The sequence below is a fragment of the Trichosurus vulpecula genome, chromosome 8, assembly GCF_011100635.1.
Source record: "Trichosurus vulpecula isolate mTriVul1 chromosome 8, mTriVul1.pri, whole genome shotgun sequence".
NCBI lineage: Eukaryota > Metazoa > Chordata > Mammalia > Diprotodontia > Phalangeridae > Trichosurus > Trichosurus vulpecula.
Window position 1 is genome coordinate 234,227,832 of NC_050580.1, and position 22,805 is coordinate 234,250,636.

General features: G+C 42.0%; 1 protein-coding gene across 2 annotated transcripts; it reads left to right on the top strand.

Moving 5' to 3' along the window:
- Positions 1–107: 107 nt before the first annotated feature.
- GSTZ1 (glutathione S-transferase zeta 1) lies at positions 108–22,509 on the top strand. Of its 2 annotated transcripts, XM_036735471.1 has the most exons (9): positions 108–228; positions 3,368–3,419; positions 8,303–8,370; positions 9,047–9,127; positions 9,536–9,664; positions 18,985–19,063; positions 19,629–19,681; positions 20,251–20,300; positions 22,072–22,509. In XM_036735471.1, exons 1-9 carry the CDS (start codon positions 214–216, stop codon positions 22,196–22,198), a joined length of 654 nt encoding a protein of 217 aa, XP_036591366.1. In that variant the 5' UTR covers positions 108–213; the 3' UTR covers positions 22,199–22,509. The 2 variants fall into 2 exon arrangements, with proteins under 2 accessions (XP_036591366.1, XP_036591367.1); XM_036735472.1 differs by lacking the exon at positions 8,303–8,370 and having other exon boundaries at positions 109–228.
- The last annotated feature ends 296 nt before the right edge of the window (positions 22,510–22,805 follow it).

A 22,805-nucleotide genomic window follows, 5' to 3' on the forward strand; every position in this document is an offset into this window, starting at 1 on the left:
TACGTGCTGTCGCGTTAGAAAGGAGAAAGTGAGAGGAAAGAATAGGAGGGACTCCCACTCCCAGGAGCGCGAGGGAAATGCCAGACTATAAAAGGAACCTTAGTCCAGCCCCCTCATTTGATAAACAACGGAGGCTTTGACAAACCGAGTGGCTTCCACGCGCTGTCCGGCGAGCCCCGGTCGTGAATTTTCTTGAGCACAGAGAGGTCCAAGATGCAGGCAGGAAAGGTCTGTGCACAACGGAAGGGGAGGGCTTAACGGAGAAGCCTAGGTGGCTGGGGCAGGAGGGAGAAGGTGTTTAGGCTTCTGGCTCTCTCCCCTCCCCCTCCTCCGCCCGCCCCAGAACTAGGCCTAGCCACCGGAAAGCGCCCTTTGTCTCTCTGAAGTAGAATAGAGAGTTCTACGCGCTCTAAACTTGTGGCGGCCCCACTGCACCCTGGGATATGTAGTCTCGAGGACTCGAACGCTTAAAAAAACTCCACGTGGACTAGCCCTGCGAATGCACAGAGTCGCGCCACAGCGCCCTCTGCTGGGAGGGATCATTGACGCCCTGAAAGGGGCTTGATTACACTCACCAGGACGAGAAAATAAAAATCCGTCACAAAATCAGAACTAATTATAATCATTTCTATAGCGCTTTAAAGTTTGCAAACTACGTGACAGACGTGTCATTTTATATTCTCGAAGCCTGGGAGATAGGCGGGATTTTTATTCCCATTTTGCAAATTTAGAAACTCAGGCACAGAAAGGTTACAGCTAGTAATTAACAGAGACAGGATTTTAACTCAGGCCTTTATCGGCGATCTCTCCACCTAGCTGTTTCAAAACCTAGAAACTAGGTCTGCTGACTCCTCTCAAGGACTTAGAGGTGCTAGTTAGTGTCTCTCCTTCCAGAGGCCTTTCCCAGTTCTTGTAATTTGGAGGGTATTTTTTCCTGTATGTGGTAGAATGGTGTGTAGAATGTGTGGTAGAATGATTAGTGAGCCAGCCTCTGAGCTAAAAGGGCCTGCGTTCAATCCTGACCCTAATGCATACTGGCTGGCAGTTCCTAAGATGAAGGGGTGCTAACCTGCATTGGTAGAAGGCATTTCCTATACTGGTGGTATCACAGTCCTATTTCTAGCCTGTATTCACTTAACCTGCTCTAATGCGATGTAAGTTCCTTGAGGAAGCACATAGTGATGGTAAGTGCTTGTTGATAGATCTGTTTGCATGGTTGACAGGGCAGGGCCTAATTAAATTGGTCAAGGAGACAGTTCCATGTTCCCCTTTACTTTGAACCCTGACCCCAGCACCTTGGCCTTCCTTCCAGTAGCCCATGCTCCTAAATCTAATAAGCTGCTTTCTCTCCTGCAGCCCATTTTCTCAGCCAGCTAACCCTGAAGAAATTAATAAACTAGAGAGCATTTAAGAGTTAGGTACTGATAACAGAGCGGATCAGGAGACTTGAGTTGGAAGGGCAACTCTAATAGTTAGCAGCTGTATGACCCTGGAAAAGTCACTAAATCTCCCTAAGACTCAGGTTCCTCCTCTGTAAAATGCAAATAATATTTCCACCGCCTAAGACGGCCTTGTAAAAATGCATTGTAAAAAAACTTTATTAAATTACAATATAAGTGTGAGTTATTATTATAAGTGCCTCTAGAGGCCACAGTACCTTAATCCATGAGAATGACATTTCAGGTGGTATCTACTCAGGAATTGCTTCTTCCCTCTCCATATCAAAAGCAAATTACAGCAGGATTGGAGTGGACTGGCTTTACTGAAGTTGCAGTCCCCAACGGGGGAAATAGACCTGTGTGGCCTAATTTGAAGAGCTCTGAGGACATCTCTCTCCCCCAGAATATCTCCTTCATTGATTGTTTTGTGAAGTTCTCCTCAGCAGCAAATCCAATGATTCCTGAAGACTTTTCCTACCCAAAAATATCTTCCACACCGCAGCCACAAATTGGGCCATTATCAAGTTCATTCTTTGTCATTCCCATCACATCTTTTAAATATTACCTTGTGTCAGAAACTTGACAAATAGCAGGTCTTCCGTTTGGCTTCCCAGCGTGCCAGTGGCTCCTTTCCAGTCATATACTTTTCTCTCCCCCCTTTACTTACTCTACTATCCAGAGACACTGGCCTTACTGTTCCTCAAACAAACCACATCATAACATAATGCCTGGAACACAGTATAAGCTTAACAAATGCTTGTTGACTTGACACAAAGGGTTCAGGTGTACTCTGGGAGCTTTCTTCAGAATTAGCTGGCCAGATTCTTTAGAAGTAAAAAAGCACTGAGGATCTGGGAGGAAAAATGTAGTGAGAGGCCATTATGGGGAAGGGGGGGGGCGCCAAAAAGGCACACATTGCTTCATAGTTGTACCTTGGGCTGATTCACTTTGCACAGAAAATGGGTTCACCAATCCAGTGGGAAGAATGTTGAGAAAAGGAAATCCCACCAAGAGTGGGACATTAGATATTCTAACTTGCCCAGACCCAAAGGCTGACACAGCATCGAGCCAAGTGAGAGAGAACTAGCTTCGCCATTGGCTCCTGTGCCCCCACCCCCTTATTAACTCCTCCCCTCACCAAGCAGATTTTGAGGGAAATTCCTCTGTTCAAAGGGAATAAAAGCAGAATGGCAGTTCCTGAGAAGGTAAGGCTTTCTAGGAGCCCCAGCAAGATAGAGGCCCTTTGCCTCTTAGTGAAGACGACTTCCTGTCCTCAGAAACACACTCCTTCCTCTTCCCTCTCCACCCCAAAAGCAAATTACAGCAGGATTGGAGTGGATTGTCTTCACTGAAGGGGGAAATAGACCTGTGTGACCTCATTTGAGAGGCCCAGGAGCCCATGTCTCTCCCCCAAAATATCTCCTTTGTTGTTTTGTGAAGTTCTCAGCAGCAAATCCCCCAATGATTCCTGAAGACTTTCCCTACCCAAAAACATCTCCCTCACGGCAGCCTCAAATTGGGCCATTAGCAAATTCTTCCTTTGTCATTCCTGTTCCATTTTTTAAATGTTGCCTTGTGTCAAAAACTTGAAAAATAGCAAATTGTCTGTTTGGCTCTTAAAGCCCTTCACAGAATACCAGCGGCTCTTTCCCCACTTTCTAGTCTTCTTATACATTTATTTACTCTGCTATCCATTTGGCTCCTTTTATCATCTGTCTTAAAGATCTGAATGTGCCTTGGGAAACTCTCTTTGCTCTCCTAAGGTTTTCAGTGACTTCCGTCGCAAAGCAATACATTTATCCTATTCTGCAGGCCCACTGCCTACCTGGAGAGGAAAGCAAGGCCTCCCACTCTGCCCACCATGGAAAAAATCCTGTGACTGAGACCAGAAAGCACCAATTAAGCTTCTTTACTCTCTCTTTCCTCAGCCCGTCCTCTATTCTTACTTCCGAAGCTCTTGTTCCTGGAGAGTTCGAATAGGTAAGAGGGATCTCCTCTGTCCATTCCTATATTCCTGGAGAAACTACAAGGGTGGGAGAGGGTGGAATCAGAGGAATCTGGCAAAAGTTAGGAAGACAGAGTCCAAGTGCACCACTTTGGGGCAAAACTGACACCCCATCTCTTCCACAGCCCCTTCCTAGTTGCTGGGTTTCCACAGAAAAAGAGAAGGGGGGGCTATGGGGGAGGGAAGAGAAGGCATTATTTTTTGTAGTGATTCTTCTCTTCACCCTCCTCTCTAGAGCCTGCTTAGTAATGTTACACCAACCCTCGTAGAAGCCAGCTGTCCCGGCTGCTCCATCTTTGCTAGGAACCAGGAAGAACAGGGCCTGGCCTTTGTCCTTACTGCTCTCCTTGCCAGGTTCTTATCCTATTTGATTTTGCTAACTAATCAGAGCCTGCTGGGAAAAGAGGGAGGATCCAGTAGTGGGAGCAGTTGTTAATCTCTGAACCAGAGGTGGGGGTGGGGACCAGGAGAGAGCAGGGCTGTGCAGTCGTCAGAGGTGGCCAGACATTGCTCCAATGGCGCCATCTTTGTGCCACACTTGTTATCTTACTGGGCTTGAAGCCCTATGCTCTCATATCATTTCTGACACTTAAGTAGCTGTGTGTGACCATTTGCAAATCATTTCATCCCCTCCAGCTACTGTCCCTGTGAAATAGGGATATGAGGTTCTAGGAGACAATCTGTGGAAAGCATTTTGGAAACCTTCGAGTACTATATAAGCAAAAGTTATTATTTGACTCTAAAGCAACACACACACACACACACACACACACACACACACACACCCCAGCACCCCAATAACAGCTTTGCCTTTTAAGCCTAACAGCAACCTTCTTCTGCATTATGCATAGAATCATAGAATCTTAGAGGCCCAACCCCCTCCTTCAGCAGCCTCTTCTGCAGCATCCCTGTCAGGGGTCACACCAGTTTTGCTTGGACATTAGCAGTATCAGGGAGTTCACTATTTCAAAAGAAAGACTTTTATTTTTCCAACAACTAAAACTGATAAGAAGCTTTTCCTTATTCCTCATTTCCTTATTCCTTATTTTCCTTATTCCAAAAGAAAGATGTTTATTTTTCCAACAGCTGAAACTGATAAGAAGTTTTTCCTTATTCCAAATCACCTTCCCTGGAACTTTCCACTCCCTGGTCCTGAGGGACACCACTAATCTTTACATGGGGATGGCTGTAGGCCACACACTGATGTAGTTTTAAAATGTAATATTATCTATATTTCATTGTATTTTTATGTTGTCGAATATTTCCCAGTTATATTTTAATCTGATTTGGGTCAAACAGAGGAAACTATGTTTGATATCTCTGCTCTAGAACAGGAGTTCTTAACCTTTTTTAGTGTCATGGATCTTTTGGCATTCTGGTGAAGCCTATGGACCCCTTCTCAGAATAAATGCATGTTTTTGAATGCTTAAAATACATAGAATTGAAAAATAAGCCAATTGTACTGAGACATAGTTATTAAAAAATTTTTTTAAACAAGTTTCCAGATCCCAGGTTAAGAACCCCTACTCCAGAACAATACAGAATAGATCTCACCCCTCTTCCACATGACAGCCCTTCAGATCTTTGAAGACTGATAATCAAGGGAGTTCTGGGTTACGGGACCAACCAGATGGTAGACTAGACACTTTCCCCATCCCACCAATTCTTTAAAAAAACTCAGGGGCAGCTAGGTGGCACAGTGAGTAGAGCACTAGCCCTGGAGTCAGGAGGACCTGAGTTCAAATCTGGCTTCAGACACTTGACAGACTTAATAGCTGTGTGACCTTGGGCAAGTCACTGAACCCCAATTGCCCTGCCTTCCTCCCTCCAAAAAAAACTAGACAATAAAAAAAAAAACTCAAAAAGTAATTATATGCCATATGTAGAGCTGAATCCACAGGACAAAAAAGAGCAATTAATACCAGAGAAAGTTAATCCTTAAAGCATTCATTCAGCACCCTCTGCATTCTGGGAACGAACAAACTGATCACAGTGCCTGGTACATAGTAGGCTAATTGATTGACTGACAAGCCTCCGAATTCTGGGTCATGTACGTTGGACTGGGTCATGTACCGTTGGACCAATATTTGGGTCCTCCCTCTTCTGCTGCCGAGATTTTGCTGGCATTCCTTACACCTCGCCCTACCTCCACCCAGAAACAAGCAGTGGAAATAGATTCTGCCTAAGGGGTGAGGGGAGTGTGCTGACTTGGGAAGCCCTTAGGCCCTGGAGGCTGCAAAGATTCTGTGTGGAACACTTTCCACCCTCCCCCAACCCTGCAAAGAGTGGCAGGTGCTAATTCAGCTCAGCCAAAAAAGGGAAGGAGAAAGAATCTGTCATGAGTGCCTGCATCACAGCTAAAGAAAGACTAAAACCCAACCAGGGCCAGTCTTTCCCATTAGATACTACCTAGGAGAGAGACTAAGGCCAATGAACTGTAAGTCTCTCAATGTAGGAGGAAGGAAGTAGCTTTGCAGCCCAATTCTCAGAGTGTAGTGAATGATGGGGAAATACAAAGAAGGGGAGAAAGGCTGACACACCAAAGATTTCAAGAGAAAGAACAACCTAGACCACAAGCAGAGAAAGCAACCTAAAAGGGAAGGATGAATGCTAAATCTTCAAAGATAATACAAAGCTCTTGACAAATATTACAAAAGAAAAGTAAACCAATGCCTAGTGAAACACAGAATCCTGTATAATCTCAAGAGGGTATGGACCTACAACAAGAAATTCCAGAATAGCTCAAAAGAAAAATGAGAAGAAACTAGGAATATGTTGGAAGTTAGAGTTCTCGGTGCAGCAAAAATTCAATTAGCACCTGAGGAAAAAAAAAATCTAATTCCTAATCCAGGAACTACTGATTTTGGCTTAATATGCCAGTGGTTCAGAACTTTATTCATCTTCTGAGACAGCAGTGAACCATTTGGGAAACATGTGGAAACAATGAATATTAATCTTCTCCACCTCCCAGCTTCCCTTATCCAATCATTTCACCATCCGCATCCTACCCCAATTACATGTCTATATACCCAAAACATCACTAATCCATTTCCCAAAGCCTTGCCAGCCATGCTTTTTTCCTTCTATCTAAGGTGAGGTATTCCAGCACCCTCCTTGTCTAAAATTAGCAAAGGCAGGAAACCCAGGTTTCTGGACACACTAAGAACATCTCAAGCTATTTGAAAGACTTTACTAGGTTAGACTGGTGAGAAAAGGGGTGGAGGCTTACACATGAGGACTTGGTTTCCCCTTTTCGACATTGATTTATGGTCCTGAGCAGATTACCCTAATCAGAGAGAGACTTTGAGAAATACTGTGTTCCGAGATAAGATGAGGTGCTGCCATTTTAAAAGCACCTTGCCTTGAGTGATTGGTAACACATCTCAAGCTGCTTTAGAAAGCAACAAGTTTATAATTAGAAGAATTAAGTTCAAATGCCTACGTCGCATGGAGAAATCACTTTCATCCCTTTTGGGCTTCAATTTCTTCATCTGTCAAATTAAGAGGATTGGGCTTACATGATGGCTAGGTCCCTTCCAATTCTATGAATCTATACAATAATCCTCTTCATCTTGGGTGATGAGGAGATGGAGGAGGAGGGGTCCATTTGTTCTTTCCATTTTTGGTGCTCTAGTTACCCTCCTCATCTCTCCCACCTTGGAGGGCTTAGGGTTGCAGGATGCGAATTCCTTGCCAGGAAACAACTATAGTCATCCCATTCATTCAGCACACACTTATTGGGTACCTACTCTAGGCAATGCATCATGCCAAGCTAAAGGGAAAGATGAGAAGGATGAATAAGGCAAACTGTCATCCTGGCCCTCAGGAGGTTATAGTCTAGGGAGAAGTAAGAGATACAAATAGAGCCGCACTATAGTGGTGCATAGAATAAGTACTGCGTGTACTTAATAATGCTTAATAATTATCAGTTAATTAATGACAAATAATATACATTAATATATAAATATCATTTATTTATATTATTCAATAATTCATTGATAATAGAATAATTAATGATTAATAATTTTTAATACTTCATAATGGTAGCTAACATTTATACGGACTGCATGACTCAGCGGATAGAATTCTGGGCCTGGAATCAGAAAGACCTAAGTTCGAAGCCAGCCTCAGACACCTGCTAGCCGTATGACTCTGGGCAAGTCACTTAATCTCTGTTCGACTTAATCCACCGGAGAAGGAAATGGCAAACCACTCCAGTATCTTTGCCAAGAAAACCGCGCGGATGGTATCGGCCTGCTATGGTCCACAACCCAACAACACTTATAGGACACTTACAGACATCTCATTTTATCCTCACAACAGCCCTAGGAGGCTGGTGCTATGTTAGCCCTATTTTCTATGGGGTTTTTTCTGAGGGGGAAGGCGGGGCAATTGGGGTTAAGTGACTTGCCCAAGGTCACACAGCTAGTAAGTGTGTCAAATGTCTGAGGTCAAATTTGAACTCAGGTCCTCCTTACTCCAGAGCCGGTGCTCTATTCACTTTGCCACCTAGCTGCCTCGTATTTTCTAGATAAGGAAAATGAGACTAAGTGATTTGCCCAGGGTCACTCAAGTAATGTCTGAGATGAGATAGAAATTCAGGTCTTCCTGATTCTGGGTCTAGTACTCTATACATGGGGCACCTGGCTGCCTGACTGGTCCAGACAATAAATACTTAAATAAGACTGAGGTGACCAGGGAAGACTTCCCGAAGGTGGTGGGCCTGATCTTTGTAGAGACTGGAGAAACTCCCTTCGGAAAATTACTCTTCTGCCAGAGTCTCTTTCCCAGGCATTGTAGCCCAAAGTTGCCTCCTGTAACCGGCTCTCTTTCCTATGTGTTGTTTTCTCATCTGCAGCTCTGGCTCTCAAGGGGATTGACTATGACATCTTTCCCATTAGCCTCATAAAGGACGGAGGGCAGCAGGTAAAAAAGAGCGCAGTAAGCCCATGGGATGTATGAAGCGCTGAGATTCGGGGAAGTGGTAGAAAGCGTTTCTGGGTTTTGTCAGGATGGGGTTCTCAAAGGCGGCTTCACGGACGCGCTGACTTTTGAGCTAGGCTGTGAAGGACGAGTCAGGCTTTACTGAACAAAGATAGTAAGGGGGCCATTCCAAGCACAGAGATGAGAAGATGTAGGACATGTTTGGGAAATGTCCAGTTTGTCTGTGGGATCCAACTTAAGCTGAGATCACCGATAATGATGATAGTCGGTGATAACAACTGGCATTTATACGGTGCTTTAAGGTTTTGAAAGTGCTTTACAGATAATATTTTATCTTCAACCCCACTTAAGGCCCAGGATTGGGGCCACAGTGGGATCCCAAAATACCAAACCAGTGCTACCCCCAGGGGAAGGACTGTGCTCAAGAAAGGAGAGAGGACTCTTTCACAAGCTGGACTGTGCCAAGGAGAATGGGGCGAGGTAAAGCTGGAAATATAAATTTATGCCAGATTGTGGAAAACCTTGAATGACAGGTTAATGAGTTTGGCCTTCATTTGGTAGAAAGGCAAGCCAGCCCAGAAGGAATAGAGCTGTGTCCTTCCCCACCAACGTGACTAACCCAGGCTTCCCCTTTCCCTCTGGGACCTTGTCTTCACAGTTTACTAAGGAATTCCAGACACTGAACCCCATGAGTCAAGTGCCAGTCCTGAAGATTGATGGCATTACCCTTACTCAATCAGTGAGTACTGTGGACCAGTCAGCCCATTACTCGTTCCAACAGGAGGGCTGTGAAGAAACCATTCTCTCTTGCTCTCTTCTCTCCCCTCCCCTCCCCCATATACACATAGGCCCAAGGATAGAACAGGAATCAGGCATTTGAATGCCTAATCTCCAGGGAGTTAAGGATTAAACTTCCTTCTTAGCCCCTTCTTCAATGACCGCTACTCTCTACTCTCCCAGTACTTCAAATAAACCTGGGCTTGGGCAGGGGAAGGGACTGTGTGTGTGTGTGTGTGTGTGTGTGTGTGTGTGGGCAGTAGGGCTTGGGAGAAAGCAGACAGGAAAATGAAAAACAGATGGCATTATCCTCACTTCCCCTGGGATCATACACTTTCTTCTTCTTGTCCCTGTGCCTTGTGGGTTGCAGCTGGCCATCATTGAGTATCTGGAAGAGACACGACCGACACCCGTCAGACTCCTGCCACAAGACCCCAAGAAAAGAGCCAGCGCTCGAATGATCTCAGATATCATTAGTAGTGGAATTCAACCCCTGCAGGTACAGACCTTTAAGGAAACCAAAAATCATGCAGTCCCATCATAATACCTGGCAATGGCCCAAAGAAAGATGACAGGGTAACATGGAGAGAAGACCTAAGTTCAAAGCGCCTCATGGAATCATGAAATTTTTAGAGAGACTTCTGACTTTATATAATCTAGTCCTCATCCAGTTGTAACAGCAAGCACCCTCGCATACCCAGGAAGGGCTGCCAGCGCAGGTTCTTTGATTTGCTTTTCTAAAGGAAAGGCAACTTTTAAAGGGGTCAACAATCTTACTTTAATTAAGTAGAAAATACAAGCAGAGAAATTAGCACAGACCAAAGACAGAGCTCCAGCTGTCTGAACAAAGTAATGCAACCACCTACATACACCACCAGATCGAGGGAGTACTGATACCTGAGTAGTTGGGGGGCTCATAACAAATGGCTATTCAGAGTCCCATCCAGGGAATCAAAATGTCCTTCTCATGAGCAAGCCCCCAAAGCAAAATCTGACCTCAGAATATATATACAACTTTTGGCTAATAAGCTCAGAGCCAGAAGGCATCGCAACCCTCTTGACTCAGTGCCTAATTAGCTTAGTACCCAAAGGTGTGAAAGCCTTCCTACAGGCAAGCCTCCCCTTAAGCAAGCAAGTTCTTCCCCCAATGGGCTCTATGTGACTCAGGATGTATTGCAGCTGGGCCGGAGTTCAAAGCAGCAGGGCATACATGATTGAACACATGTGGTCATGTAGACCTATTAATGGATGGGGAAGATCTTCATATTCCATTAACATTACACCCATCCAACCCTTTATTAAATACCTACTATATACAAGGCACTATGCTACCCTAGGGAAACAAAGACCAAATGATGGGCAGTCCCTGCCCTCAAGGAGTTTACATTCTGTTGTGGGGGTAAAAGATGCAAACAGATAAGTATATTCACGGTAATTTGGAGAGGAGAGAAATTACAGTAACAGCTGGTAGGATCAGGAAGTTTGTCCATAGGAGTCAGCACCTGAACTGAGCCTTAACAAAGCTATTGAAGCAATAGAGAAGTGGTTTGTTCTGAGTTTTATGCAGGTTTATAGGCGTCCAGGCTAAGAACCAGATCCGCTGATTCATAGCCCAAGGCACTTTCCCACATCACAGTCCTTCACTCTAGTGGGGCCCACGCTGGGAGTGAATCACTCATTCAGTGACTGATTGTGTTTCTCAGTAGAGGCAGTGGCAAACTGGAGACTACAGAGAAGTCTTACTGACTTTTCCCTCTCCTTTACAACTATCTCTAAGTAGGGCTCAACCTAGCTAGTCCTGAGCTCAGAGTACTTTATAATTTTTTTTTCTTATTATGAACTTAAGAAATATCAACATGAATATTTTCTTACACAAAGAAAAACAAAAAAGGAGGCCTGCATATGAAGCTGTGGATCTTCACTATATGCAACTTGGTTATTCTTTTTATTTATTTTATAGCTTAAAACTGCACTAAGGCTTTTGGAGCGCTCTGTATTCCCACTTTAACATGGTAGTTCTAACACTGCCCTTGTTTGTCTCTATTTCCTTCTGAACTTCCTTCTTATCTCTTCTGTTTATTTTTAACTGATTCATTGACTCATTTTTCTCTATTTTCTTTGTATATCAGTATCATTACCCTCTCACTCATTCTCCAACTTGCCACTCCACCAAAACAAAATGGAAACCCTGTCTTGTAACAAATAAGTAGACAGCTAGGTGACAAAGTGAATAGAGCGTTGAACCTGGAGTCAGGAAGACCTGAGTTCAAATCCAGCCTCAGTCACACTTCTTTGGGGTACAAGCCTAGTAGTGGTATTTCTGGATCCAAAGGTCATAGTTTAGTGGCTTTGGGAATATAACAATAATTTTATTTCCAGAATGATTGGATTTCAAAGATCCAACAGTACCTTAGTAATAATAATCTCTCTTCAATTATTTAGGGCTATCTTTATTTTTGTAAGTAGTGGGTTTTTTTTATTGTATTTGCATCATTTCTATGTTCGTCTTAGTTTCTGAATTCCCAGATATTTCATATGTTCTCTAGTTATTTTGAATGAAATTGTTCCTTCTTTCTTGTCCTGCTGGGTTTTGTTTGTAATGTATGGAAAAACTGGTAATCTTTCTGAGTTCATTTTTAATACATTACTACTTTATTGAAGTTATTAATTGTTGCTCTTAATTTTTAGTTCGCTCTTAAGGGTTACCTGCAGCAAGCAATAGTATCGTCTAAAAAGTGATAATTTTGTTTCCTCTTTGCTTATGCTGATTCCGTTAATGTTTTTGTCTTGTATTATTTCTATATGTAGCATTTCTAGCATTTTTTCAAGTCATAGTAGTGACAGTGGGTGTCTTTGCTTTCCTCTGATCTTTGTGTGTGTGTCCCTGATCTTTTTGGAAGGGCTGCTAGCATTTCTCTATTACAGACTATGCTGGTTCTTGGTTTTAGGTATTATTTACCTTATTAATGTATCCTCCATTAATTTCTGGGTTTTTTTTTTACTGTTTTTAGCATAAAGAGATACTGTGTTTTGTCAAAAGCTTTTTCTTCTAATACAATCATGTGACTTCTGTTGTTTACTATTTTTTGTAGTGAACTAACCCTGTTATCCTAGTATAAATCCAACCATGTCATAGCATATGATCTTTTTAATGTATTGTTGTAGCCTCTTTGCTATTATTTTACTCCAGATTTTTTCATCATTATTAATTAGAGATATTGGCCTATTAGTTACCTTTCTTTGACAGCCCTTCTTGTTTTAGCTTAATAGCTAAACTATCTGTAGTTTAGACTGTATCTACATTATACAAGGAGTTTGACAGGATCCTTTTTGCCTCTATTTTTTCAAACAATTTATGTGATATTGGAATTAATTACCTTTTGAATGTTTGATAAAATTCACAAGATAAAAATCCATCTAGTCCTAGGGTTTTTCCTTTGGAAGTTCCTTTATGACTTGTTCAATGTCTTTTTCTGAGATTAGGTTATTTCACTTCTCTGTTTCTTGTTCTGTTCTGTTAACTTTCATATATTTTGGACATATTCATTTAAATTATCAGTTTTGTTGGTGCATATTGGTACATATTTGGCAAAAATAGTTACTAGTAATTTTCCTTATTCATTTGTTGTGATTTCTCTTTTTTCATTTTTTTTCTTACTGGTGGTTTCTTCTCTTGTTGGGAGTGATCCAATTGGCTAAGGGTTTGTTTGTTTGGTTTTTTTTTTAAACCATCTTCTGGTTTTATTAACTAATTGGAAGATTTTTATTTTTTATGTTTATCTCTTGTTTTTTAGAATTTTTATATTTGAGGTATTTTTTTTAAAATTTGTTCCTTTTCTGATTTTTTTTAGTTGTATGCCTAACTTATTGATTTGGTTTTTTGTTGATTAAAGTGTTTGGAAATATAAATTTCCAGTAAAGGAATTGTCCAGTAAGGAATGCTTTGATTGCATTCTTAAAGTTTTGGCATGTTGCTTCATCATTGTCATTTGCTTTAATGAAATTATCTTGTTTCTATGATTTGTCCTTTTGCCCACAAATTCTTTAGGATTAACCTATTTAGTCTACGTTTAAATTTGAATCCTTTCTTCAAAACCCTTTACTAATTATATTTTTAATTCTGTTGTCAATAAGGAAAGTGTTTAATATTTCTGGTTTTCTGCATTTAATTGATGAAAATTTTGTGCTCTAGAACATGGTAAAGTTTTGTAAAGGTGTCATGTAGAACTAAGAAATACGCATATTATTTCCATTCATCAATCACCAGAGATCTATCATACCTGACTTTTCTAAAATTTTGTTCAAGTTCTTAGCTTCTTTCTCATTTATCATTTTGTTAGATTCATTTAGATTTGAAAGGGGTACACTGAAGTCTGCAGCCTTCATAATTTTACTGTTTCTCCCTATAATTGGGTTAACTTTTCCTTTAAGTTATTAGCAGTACCATTTATTGCATATGTATTAAGTATTGGTATTTTTTATTACATTGGTGTCTTTAAGAATGATGTTAATTTTCCTGCTTATCTCTATTTTTTTTTCTGTTGCCTTGCCTGTACTCTGTGTTGTAGGCACAAGCCTGCCAGAAAAATCTTATCCATTAAATTAAACTAATTCTAAGTATTTTCTACTTGGAGAGAGATCCAAAAATGGAGAGTTTCCTGTGGCCTTTAAGTATCTCTGATATCCAGTGTCAGAGAACTATCTCTGATGCAAGTCATTTTGGAATTACAGTTTATATTATTCTTAATCAACAAAATTCCAAAGTAAAGATTAAGCAAGAGTTCCGAGTCTAGTTAACAGTCTCAGCACAATAATAACTTAAAATGTCAGTGCAACTTAGAAAATCATTTTTATAAACCCTATTTGATAACTTGCTCTAAGGACTCTCCTTTCCACCTGGCCAAAGGGTCAACTCAAGAGATACTTCCACTAACAGAAGTAATCAAAGATTGCTTCCTCCTCTTAGTCTTATAATTATTGTCTGGTCAAGGCATAGGGAAAGAGAGCAGTGCTCTTGATTGGAACAAACAGTGGCCTCCTTGTCTTTGTCTGATCACCACCCTGACTTCATTCTCCAACACAGTTCCTCCCTGTATTTTCACTCAGTTTTCTCAAAGGAAGTGGTTAGGCCTCTGGTAAGAAAGAGGAAAACGAAAAAGGATTTAGTGTGGGGCATTGTTTTCCCAAAATTTTGATTAAGTATTGATAATTTTCCTCATTTAGGTGGGACCAAAGACTTTAGACTAAAATATGGTCCTAATATTATTCTGTAATAAGTAGGCAACAGGGATATGTGGGATGGAAGGAGCACCTCAGTGTGCATCCACAATTGCTATCTCTGCTTTTTAAAATTTGTCTGAATCATAATGAATTCTGCTCTAGCCCCTTAGTTTGACTCTGTGAGAATCTTTGTTTCAAGTGTGTTGATTATAAACAACATATTATTAGTTCTGCTTTCCAATTCATTCTGCTGCCTTCCTTCTTTTTATGAATGAGTTCATCCCATGAGTTCATGGTTACAATTGTTAATTGCATAATTCCCACTATCATCCCACTAATATCCCTCTTATGCTTCTTTACAGTGAAGAAAGGGGTGGAACAAAAGAAGGGATCTGATCAGTACTAGTAATCTTTAATCAAAACAGGCTTTTCCTACTCCTCTGCCCCCATCTCTCACCAGTCCCAGACCCTGATCTCTGGTTCTTATACATTTTCTTTTTAATATTCCCTTTATAATTAACCCTCTGAAGCTGAAGCTTATTTTGCTTGTATTGATTCCCTCTACAACTCTACTCTGACTCTTTATCCCACCTCCCTTTTTCCTGTTCCCACCTATTTGTATGTTGAGTTTAATGTATTTCTATATCATACTCTTTGCGTGTGTGTTCAGCCCTCCCTTATGCAGTTCAGATAAGAGTGATGTCATTATATGCACCCTCCCCCATCCCTTCCTTTATGTTTAAATACTTTTCTCATTCACCCTATTTATCTGAAATAGTAAATTCTTCCTCCTTTTCCCTCTTTTGTCCCCTAGTGTATTCTCTGTCCCTTTTTTTCCTTTCTGAAAGCCAACAAAACAAAGCATGACCACATGAAGGCCCTATGTTTTTTTCATTTAACTTCTTCCAGGATCCTTGCAGGTTTAGGATTCTGAAGGGACACTTGTCTCTTCTCTCCCTATTAGAATGTAGACACTTTATCATTGTTTAGCCCCTCTAATAGCTCAGATGTATTTATCTTTCTAGGATTCTCTTGACCCCTTTGTTTCCATTTCAAAATTTCTTCTCAGAGGTCTTTTCCTCGGAAATTCTCAGAAGTCCTAGTCCTCTGTTCTCTTAAAGCACATTTTTACTTCTATAGGATTATACTTAATTTTGCAGAGTAAGTTACTGTTGGTTGTAAAACCTTTAGTTTTTACCTTTTGGAATGCCATATTCCAAGATTTTCTCTTCTTTATTGAAGTTGCTGCTAAGTCTTGTATTCTATCTGTGACTCCTTAGTACTTGAATGGTTTCTTTCTGGCTGCTTGCATTATTTTTTTCTTTGACTTGGAAGCTCTCAATTTTGACTATGACACTACCTGGTGTTCAATTTTAGGTTTCACTTTGGAAGTGATTACTAGATGTTCCTTGGTATAATAGATCTGGGCAGTCTCTTTTATTATTTCTTGAAATATAGTGTCCAGATTTTTTGTTTGGTCCCGGTTTTCAGGAAGTCTGAATTTATAATTAATTTATGAAATTATGAAATAGGGACCAGCACATGTAGTTCTTTGAGTACTTGCCAGTAACATAAATGATAAGGGGAAACAAAGTGACAATCACACTTTAGCCCCACAGAAGTGTGGGGGCAAACAACACAGCAGAGACAAGTGGCAAAAGAGATATAGAAGCAGACATTAGGAGAAAGAGTGGTAAAGGGAGGCAGGCAGAGTGGGGAAGAGAATGGGGAGTAGGAGAGGCACAGGGTATCACTCATATAACCACTGAATAGAATTGGGAGCATTTAGTGTCATGGACTTGATGGAAATGGAAGAGTGCTTGGGGACAGGACTTTAAGGTCTCATTTTTATAGGGTTGGTTTTTTTTTTTTTTTGGAAGACAGACTTACCCTTGTCTGTGTCATCTTGGGGTTAGTTCATTAACATATCCAAATCATGTCAGAATTGTTACTAAAACGCTAAAGTTAACATGTCCACATCATCTCAAAATTATCAGCACCGTTTGATGCTCTGCTGGTCTTTGCTGTGGAGGTCTGAAATTTTTCTGGGATTTGCATATCATAGGACCAAAGGCCCTGACAGCAATGCCTAGATGGCATCTACTAATTCAGCACATATTACCAGGATGTGAGTTTTGGTTAACATATGATACAGTTTGTAAATTATGCTCCTTTGATCTTAGGGACAGTTTGTGTGTGATTTCTAGATTCCCATTTGCAATCTTATTTCCTGCTGTTACCCCTTTATATTGGCTACTTATAAACTTACTTATTATACTGACTGGAAGGAGAGAGATGGTAAAGGGGACCAGGACAAGATACAATTTTAACAGAGTCCAATTATTCTTAAGTTTTCTTGGTCATTTGTTTTATAATTACATACCTTAAAATTTTTTCTGTCTTTGGACTTTGTTCTAATATTTCTTGTCTCATGAAATTATGCTGTTGTTTATTCTGTTTTTCAGGGAGTCTCCTATTTGGGTGAGGTTTTCTACCTTCTGTTCTACCTTCTTCATGTTCCCTTCTACCTTTTCTTCCTGAACTCTAATATCATTTATAATTTCTTTTTTTTTTAACTTTTTGCTAATTTCTTCCAGTCCCTCTTTGTAGTCCTTGTGGCTAAACACTTTTTCCCCCCAAGACTGTGCTTGTAGTTGCAGATTTACTCTTTTTCTCAGTTTAACTTTTGGGCTTCTCTTAACCCATAATATTTATGTATTATGTTCAGTGGGTTTTTCTTCTGCTTCCTTATTTTCAGCCCCAGTTCTTATATTGCTATTTTGTGTGCAGACCAGTCCCTTCTGGCACTCTTGGGTGGTTAGGACTTGTTTGGTCCTGTCCCTTCTGTAGGCTGGGTGTCACTACTGCCACTGATCTGGATGGGTGGCTAGTATTAAGCCTGTCTGCCTCAATTCCTGACTCTCATATCAGTCTCCTATTGGTTCTCCAATATCTGTCTTCTTTTCCTTGCACAGTCTTTATTTTTTTTTAATTTGTTTATTTTCAGTTTTCAACATTCACTTCCACAAGATTTTGAATTCTAAATTTTCTCTCCATCTCTCCCCTCCCCCACCCCAGGACAGCATGTATTCTGATTACCCCTTTCTCCAATCTGCCCTCCCTCTATTACCCGCCCCTCTTCTCTTATCCCCTTCCCTTCTATTTTCCTGTAGGGCAATATTTCTATACCTCATTGCCTGTATATCTTATTTTCCAGTTGCATATAAAAACAATTTTTAACATGCATTTTTAAAGATTTGAGTTCCACATTCTTTCCTTTCCTTCCTCTCTATTCATCCTTATTGAGAAAGCAAGCAATTAGTTGTAGGTTCTACATGTGTAATCATGCAAAACCCTTCCATAACAGTCATGTTGTGAAAGACTAACCATATTTCCCTCTATTCTGTGCCGCCCTCCGTTTATTCTGTTCTCTCCTTTGACCTGTCCCTCCACAAAAGTGTTTGCTTCTAATTATCCCTTCCCCCAATCTGCTGTCCCTTCTATTATCCACCTCCCTCTCTTATCCCCTTCCCCCCTGTTTATCCCTGTAGGATAAGATAGCCTTCTATACCCAATTGATCATGTATGTTATTCCCTTCTTAAGCCAAATCCCATGAGAGTAAGGCTCACTTATTCCCTCTCACCTCCCCCTTTCTCTCCTCCATTGTAAAACCTCTTTCTTGCCTCTTTTATGTGAGATGACTTACTACATTCTACCTCTCATTTTCTCTTTCTCCCAATACATTCCTCTCAACACTTAATTTTATTTTTAGGTATCATCCCTTCATAGTCAGCTCATGCTGCTTCCATAGTCTTTAATTGGGAATTGTTCCATCCCCAGCTGTGGCCCTGGCAGACCCCAATGGGATGTTGAATGTTGGATGTCTCAGCTTCCTGCATGCTCTGGAGCAGTGGTGCTCTGATTCCTGCTCTGGATCCCAGTGCTCCAAAGAGCGCAGTCAGGTCTTGTCTCCTAGTCATTTGACCTGTGGGGGCTCTTTCTTTCCCCCATTGCTTTGTGATGGGCCAGTGCTAAGATCTGGCTTTAGAGTCCCAGTTACTGGAGTTGGCACTGGTTCATAATTCCCCTATTCAGGTGATGGATGGCTTTAGGCCAGTTTGGGGAGGTTGCACAGGTTTCGCTGACAGGGCTTCTGTCCTCATTGCTATATAAAGTGCAAGAACAACTATCCTGTAGTCTGCCAGGTTGTATGTTACTTAGTCTCTCTTCTTCCTGGACTTACTACTTGGTACATAACTATAGCCCCACCTATAAGAACTCCACTCCCTGGGCCTCTCTCCTCTCCTCTTGCTCCTCTATCACATATCACACTGGAGGGTGCAGTTATGGGGGTTTTCTAGCCACCAGCACTTTAGGCAGTCAGAGAAGGTCCCAAGCATCTCCACCCCATCCCCCAAACCTTGAGAATCTAGGATCTTCACATAGCAGAACCTCTCAAGACAAGATGAAGGACTGACTTCTCTCACCCTAGGAGGGAACTATGGATTGCTAGACCTTAAGGGGGAAGGGTTGGCACTGAGTTGGCAGGATCAGCAAGGCTGCTAAATCTGACCAGTGGATTTCCTTTGGCTTATCAGAACTTATATGTCCTGAAGCAAATGAGCCAAGAGACCCAGCTGACATGGGCGCAAGGAGTCATCAGCTCTGGCTTTGGAGGTGGGTCTCCATCCTGCCCTGCCCTCATTACAAATCCCTGATCCTGGAATTGTAGAGAACTGGTGTTGCCCACCCGGTGCTTCTGTGGTGATGACAGGCTAGGCTGGGAAATGGAGGGACTGCAGGGCCAGCAATTGGGAAGGAGATGGGCTGAACAAGTGGCCAATCTCAAACCAGGGGTCAAGTCTCAGACCTTTGGTGTTGTCTGGTCTTCCCTTTATCAGGCCACTTAAGTCCATGGCTTTGCCTAAAAATTACATCCAAGAGATTGAGACCAAAGTCAGATGAATCATGTAACAGAACACTACCTTGTGTCTTATTCGCTGCAGGTGGGAGAAATGGGAAAGATCTCCCCTCTGATTTGCTCCAAATTCTCCAATATCCTGTCTGTTACCCTTCCTCCAGCAGGCTGGTTCAAGCTTACCCATCTCAGGCACAGGTGCTGTTATCTCCATTTTATAGAAGAAACTGAGACCCAAGAGTAATAATGCTGAGCTTCCTCCTTCTTTCTATCCATGGAGTAAGAGCCCAAGAGCTCTCCCTGATTTTTGTTTTCTTTTCATAGCCCTAGAGCACATCCTGCAGAGCACAGCAGGGAAGTACTGCGTTGGAGATGAGGTAGGGGCCGTCCATAGCTCCATTCTTCTTTATCCTTGGCCCCTGTCAGAATTCGTTACTACAACTAAACAGGACTTCACAGAACTAGCTAAGCCAATCAGTGCTAAAGCAATAGGCTCTTTTATTTGGCATGTTTAAGGAAAAGCCTAGGAGGGAAGGCTGTTGGCTTAACTACAGACACCCAAAGTGGGAGGTGCAGGGCAGGGAGGAGGGAAGGGCACTAGGCAAGTCTAGCTGGCCCCTCACACTTCAGCTGCGACTGACACCCTCAGACTAGGGTAGCCAACTGAGCTTCCTTACACCGAAGTTGGGACCAGTGTCTTCAAAGCAGGATAGTGGCCAGGAAAGAATCCTAACTAGAGATGTCAGCAGAAGCCCTTGGTTGTTTAAAGCTTGGCCAGCTACTATAGACGGAGGCTTTGGGGCAAGGGATGCGATTATTCAGGCTTGAGAGGGAAAAAAACACAGTGCATGAGTGCTCTATTGAGGTTGCCAGGGATACAGTCAGAACCCAACAGGTGTGTGGTCATGGATTCTAGACCAGGACCAAATTTGACCTTTCTCTGCAGATCTCCATGGCTGACTTATGCCTGGTGCCTCAGGTGGCTAATGCTGAGAGGTGAGTAAGAACCCTATGCTTTCCCACACACACCATAGAGAGCCTTCTCCATATATAAGTAACTACCTCTCCCCCACTAGACGCCCCCCCCCCCACTTCTCTTTTGTATGAGTCATACTGGTAGCATCTCAACTTACCTGTTTTTTTTAAATTAATTTATTTTTAGTTTTCAACATTCATTTCCACAAGATTTTGAGTTCCAAATTTTCTCCCCATCTCTCCCTTCCCCCTCACCCCAAGATGGCATGCATTCTGATTACCCCTTCCCCTAGTCTGCCCTCCCTTCTATCACTGGCCCCCCAAGCCACCTCTTATCCTCTTCTCCCTAACTTTCTTGTAGGGCAAGATAAATTTCTATACCCCATTGCCCGTATATCTTATTTCCCAGTTGCATGTCAAAACAATTTTTAACATTTGTTTTTAAAACTATGAGTTCCAAATTTTCTCCCTTCTTCCATCCCCACCCACCCTCATTGAGAAGGCAAGCAATTCAGTGTAGGTTATACATGTGTGGTTATGCAAAACACTTCCCTAATAGTCATGTTGTGAAAGACTAACTATATTTCCCTCCACCCTATTCCTCTCCTCATTTATTCTGTTCTCTCCTTTGACCCTATCCCTTTTCTAAAGTGTTTTTTTCTGACTACCCCCTCCTCAAATATCGCCTCCCTACTTTCCCGTAGGGTAAGATACCCAATTGAGTGTGTATATCAACTTATCTATTTGTGTAATGGAATTCCACTTTTCCTTGCTTGAGAGAGCCAATGAAATGGCCTCACAATCACCACAGAGATGATCCAGCCCTTGGCTTCTGCTCATAGGAAGGTGAAGGTGCCCACATCCTAGCGGCCTGGGAGGCATCCCAACAGCATAACCCACCAGAAAGTATTTGTCCACTTTCTACAAGTGTTCACTGCCTACAAGGATCCCCTGAATTATCTCCAGAAATCAGAATGGACCAGGGTCCAGACTTCCAGCCCTACCCATTTCCTTCCTTTTACATCCCAATACAGCAGGTATCAGTTGAGCTGCTATTATGTGCAAGACTCCATTAGACACATAGAGGAATACAAGACAGTTCCTGGTCTCAAGGATCTTGGGTTTTATCTAGAGCAGGATGATCATAAACCTTTTTTGTGTCATGGACCCCTTTGGCAAGCCAGTGAGGTCAATAGACCCCTTCTCAACATAATTTTTAAATGCACAAAATTATAAAGGAAACCAATTATATTGAAATAAAATTATCAAAAAAAAATTTTAAGTTCACAGACCCCAGGTTAAGAACATAGAAGGACAAGATATGAAAAGGTAAATCATGAATCCAGACAGGATAAGGACCAAATGACACTACACTGTCATTTGGCACTTGCAATGCCTACCTCTATTTTTTTGTTTTGTTTTTCTTTAGTCATTGTCAGTACTGCTCAACTTTTCATGACCCCATTTGGGGTTTTCTTTTCAAAGATGCTAGAGTGATTTCCCATTTCCTTCTCCAGCTCATTTTACAGATGAAGAAACTGAGGCAAACAGGGTGAAGTGACTTGCCCAGGGTTACACAGCTAGTGTTTGAGGCTAGATTTGAACTCAGGTTATTCTCACTCTAGGCCTGACATTCTATCCATTGCATCACCTAGTTGCTTTCTTTTTACTTCGTAGGAATTTCCCTGCCCAGTTAAATGAATGTCCAAACTTGCCTCTCCCTGCTTCTCAGGTTTCGTGTTTCCTTGCTGAAACCCCAGCCTCTGCTCCATGACTTATGTTCATATTGCAGGTTTAAGGTGGACCTCTCCCCATATCCCACCATCAACCGCCTCAACAAGGCCTTGCTCACCATGGAGGCTTTCCAAGTGAGCCACCCTTCTCGGCAGCCTGACACCCCTCCAGAACTTCGGGCCTAAATCCTGGCCTGTCCACCGAGTGTGAGCTGCAGTTTTAATGCCACAAAGATGAATCAACCATGCTTAGTGAAATGAGCCCTGGCTTGGAAGCTGAGAGATCCAGGGTGGAACTCTAGTTTTGCCAACCACGGAATTCCTCTGGACCTCAGTTTCCTCTTCTGTCAAATCTGAAGGTCAATAATACCTGTTCTGCCTATTTCATAGGGTTACAGAGATCAGAATCAATGCCATCATTTAAGTAAAATGCTTGGAAGATCATGAAGTGCTGAATAAATAAATGAATAAATAAATAAATGAGCCTCCTCTCTCTGTGGGCTGCTTCCATGAATATCACGCATTTTTGTTCATTAATTTCGATATTCATCTATACCCTCAACTCTGGATCCAATAAGAGCAAGCTTATCCAGGTGAGCCAGAACAAAGGTAGTGGAGACGAGGCATCCTTACTCTTCCCAAGTAATGTACCAGCTCCTAGCTCATTAAAGGCCACGCAAAAGGGAGAGGACACATACCTCTGAAATTTTCACAGCCACTGGGAAGTAGTTCCTCCCTGGTTCAGGGGGAAGAGGATAGGAAAGGGGAGAACAAGAAGGGAACCTGTGGCTTC

Excerpts from the sequence above, each read along its gene's own strand:
- GSTZ1 (XM_036735471.1), top strand. Across the intron at positions 3,420-8,302 it reads TTCCTGGAGAGTTCGAATAG|CTCTGGCTCTCAAGGGGATT; the intron begins GTAAGAGGGATC and ends TCTCATCTGCAG. Across the intron at positions 9,128-9,535 it reads GCATTACCCTTACTCAATCA|CTGGCCATCATTGAGTATCT; the intron begins GTGAGTACTGTG and ends TGTGGGTTGCAG.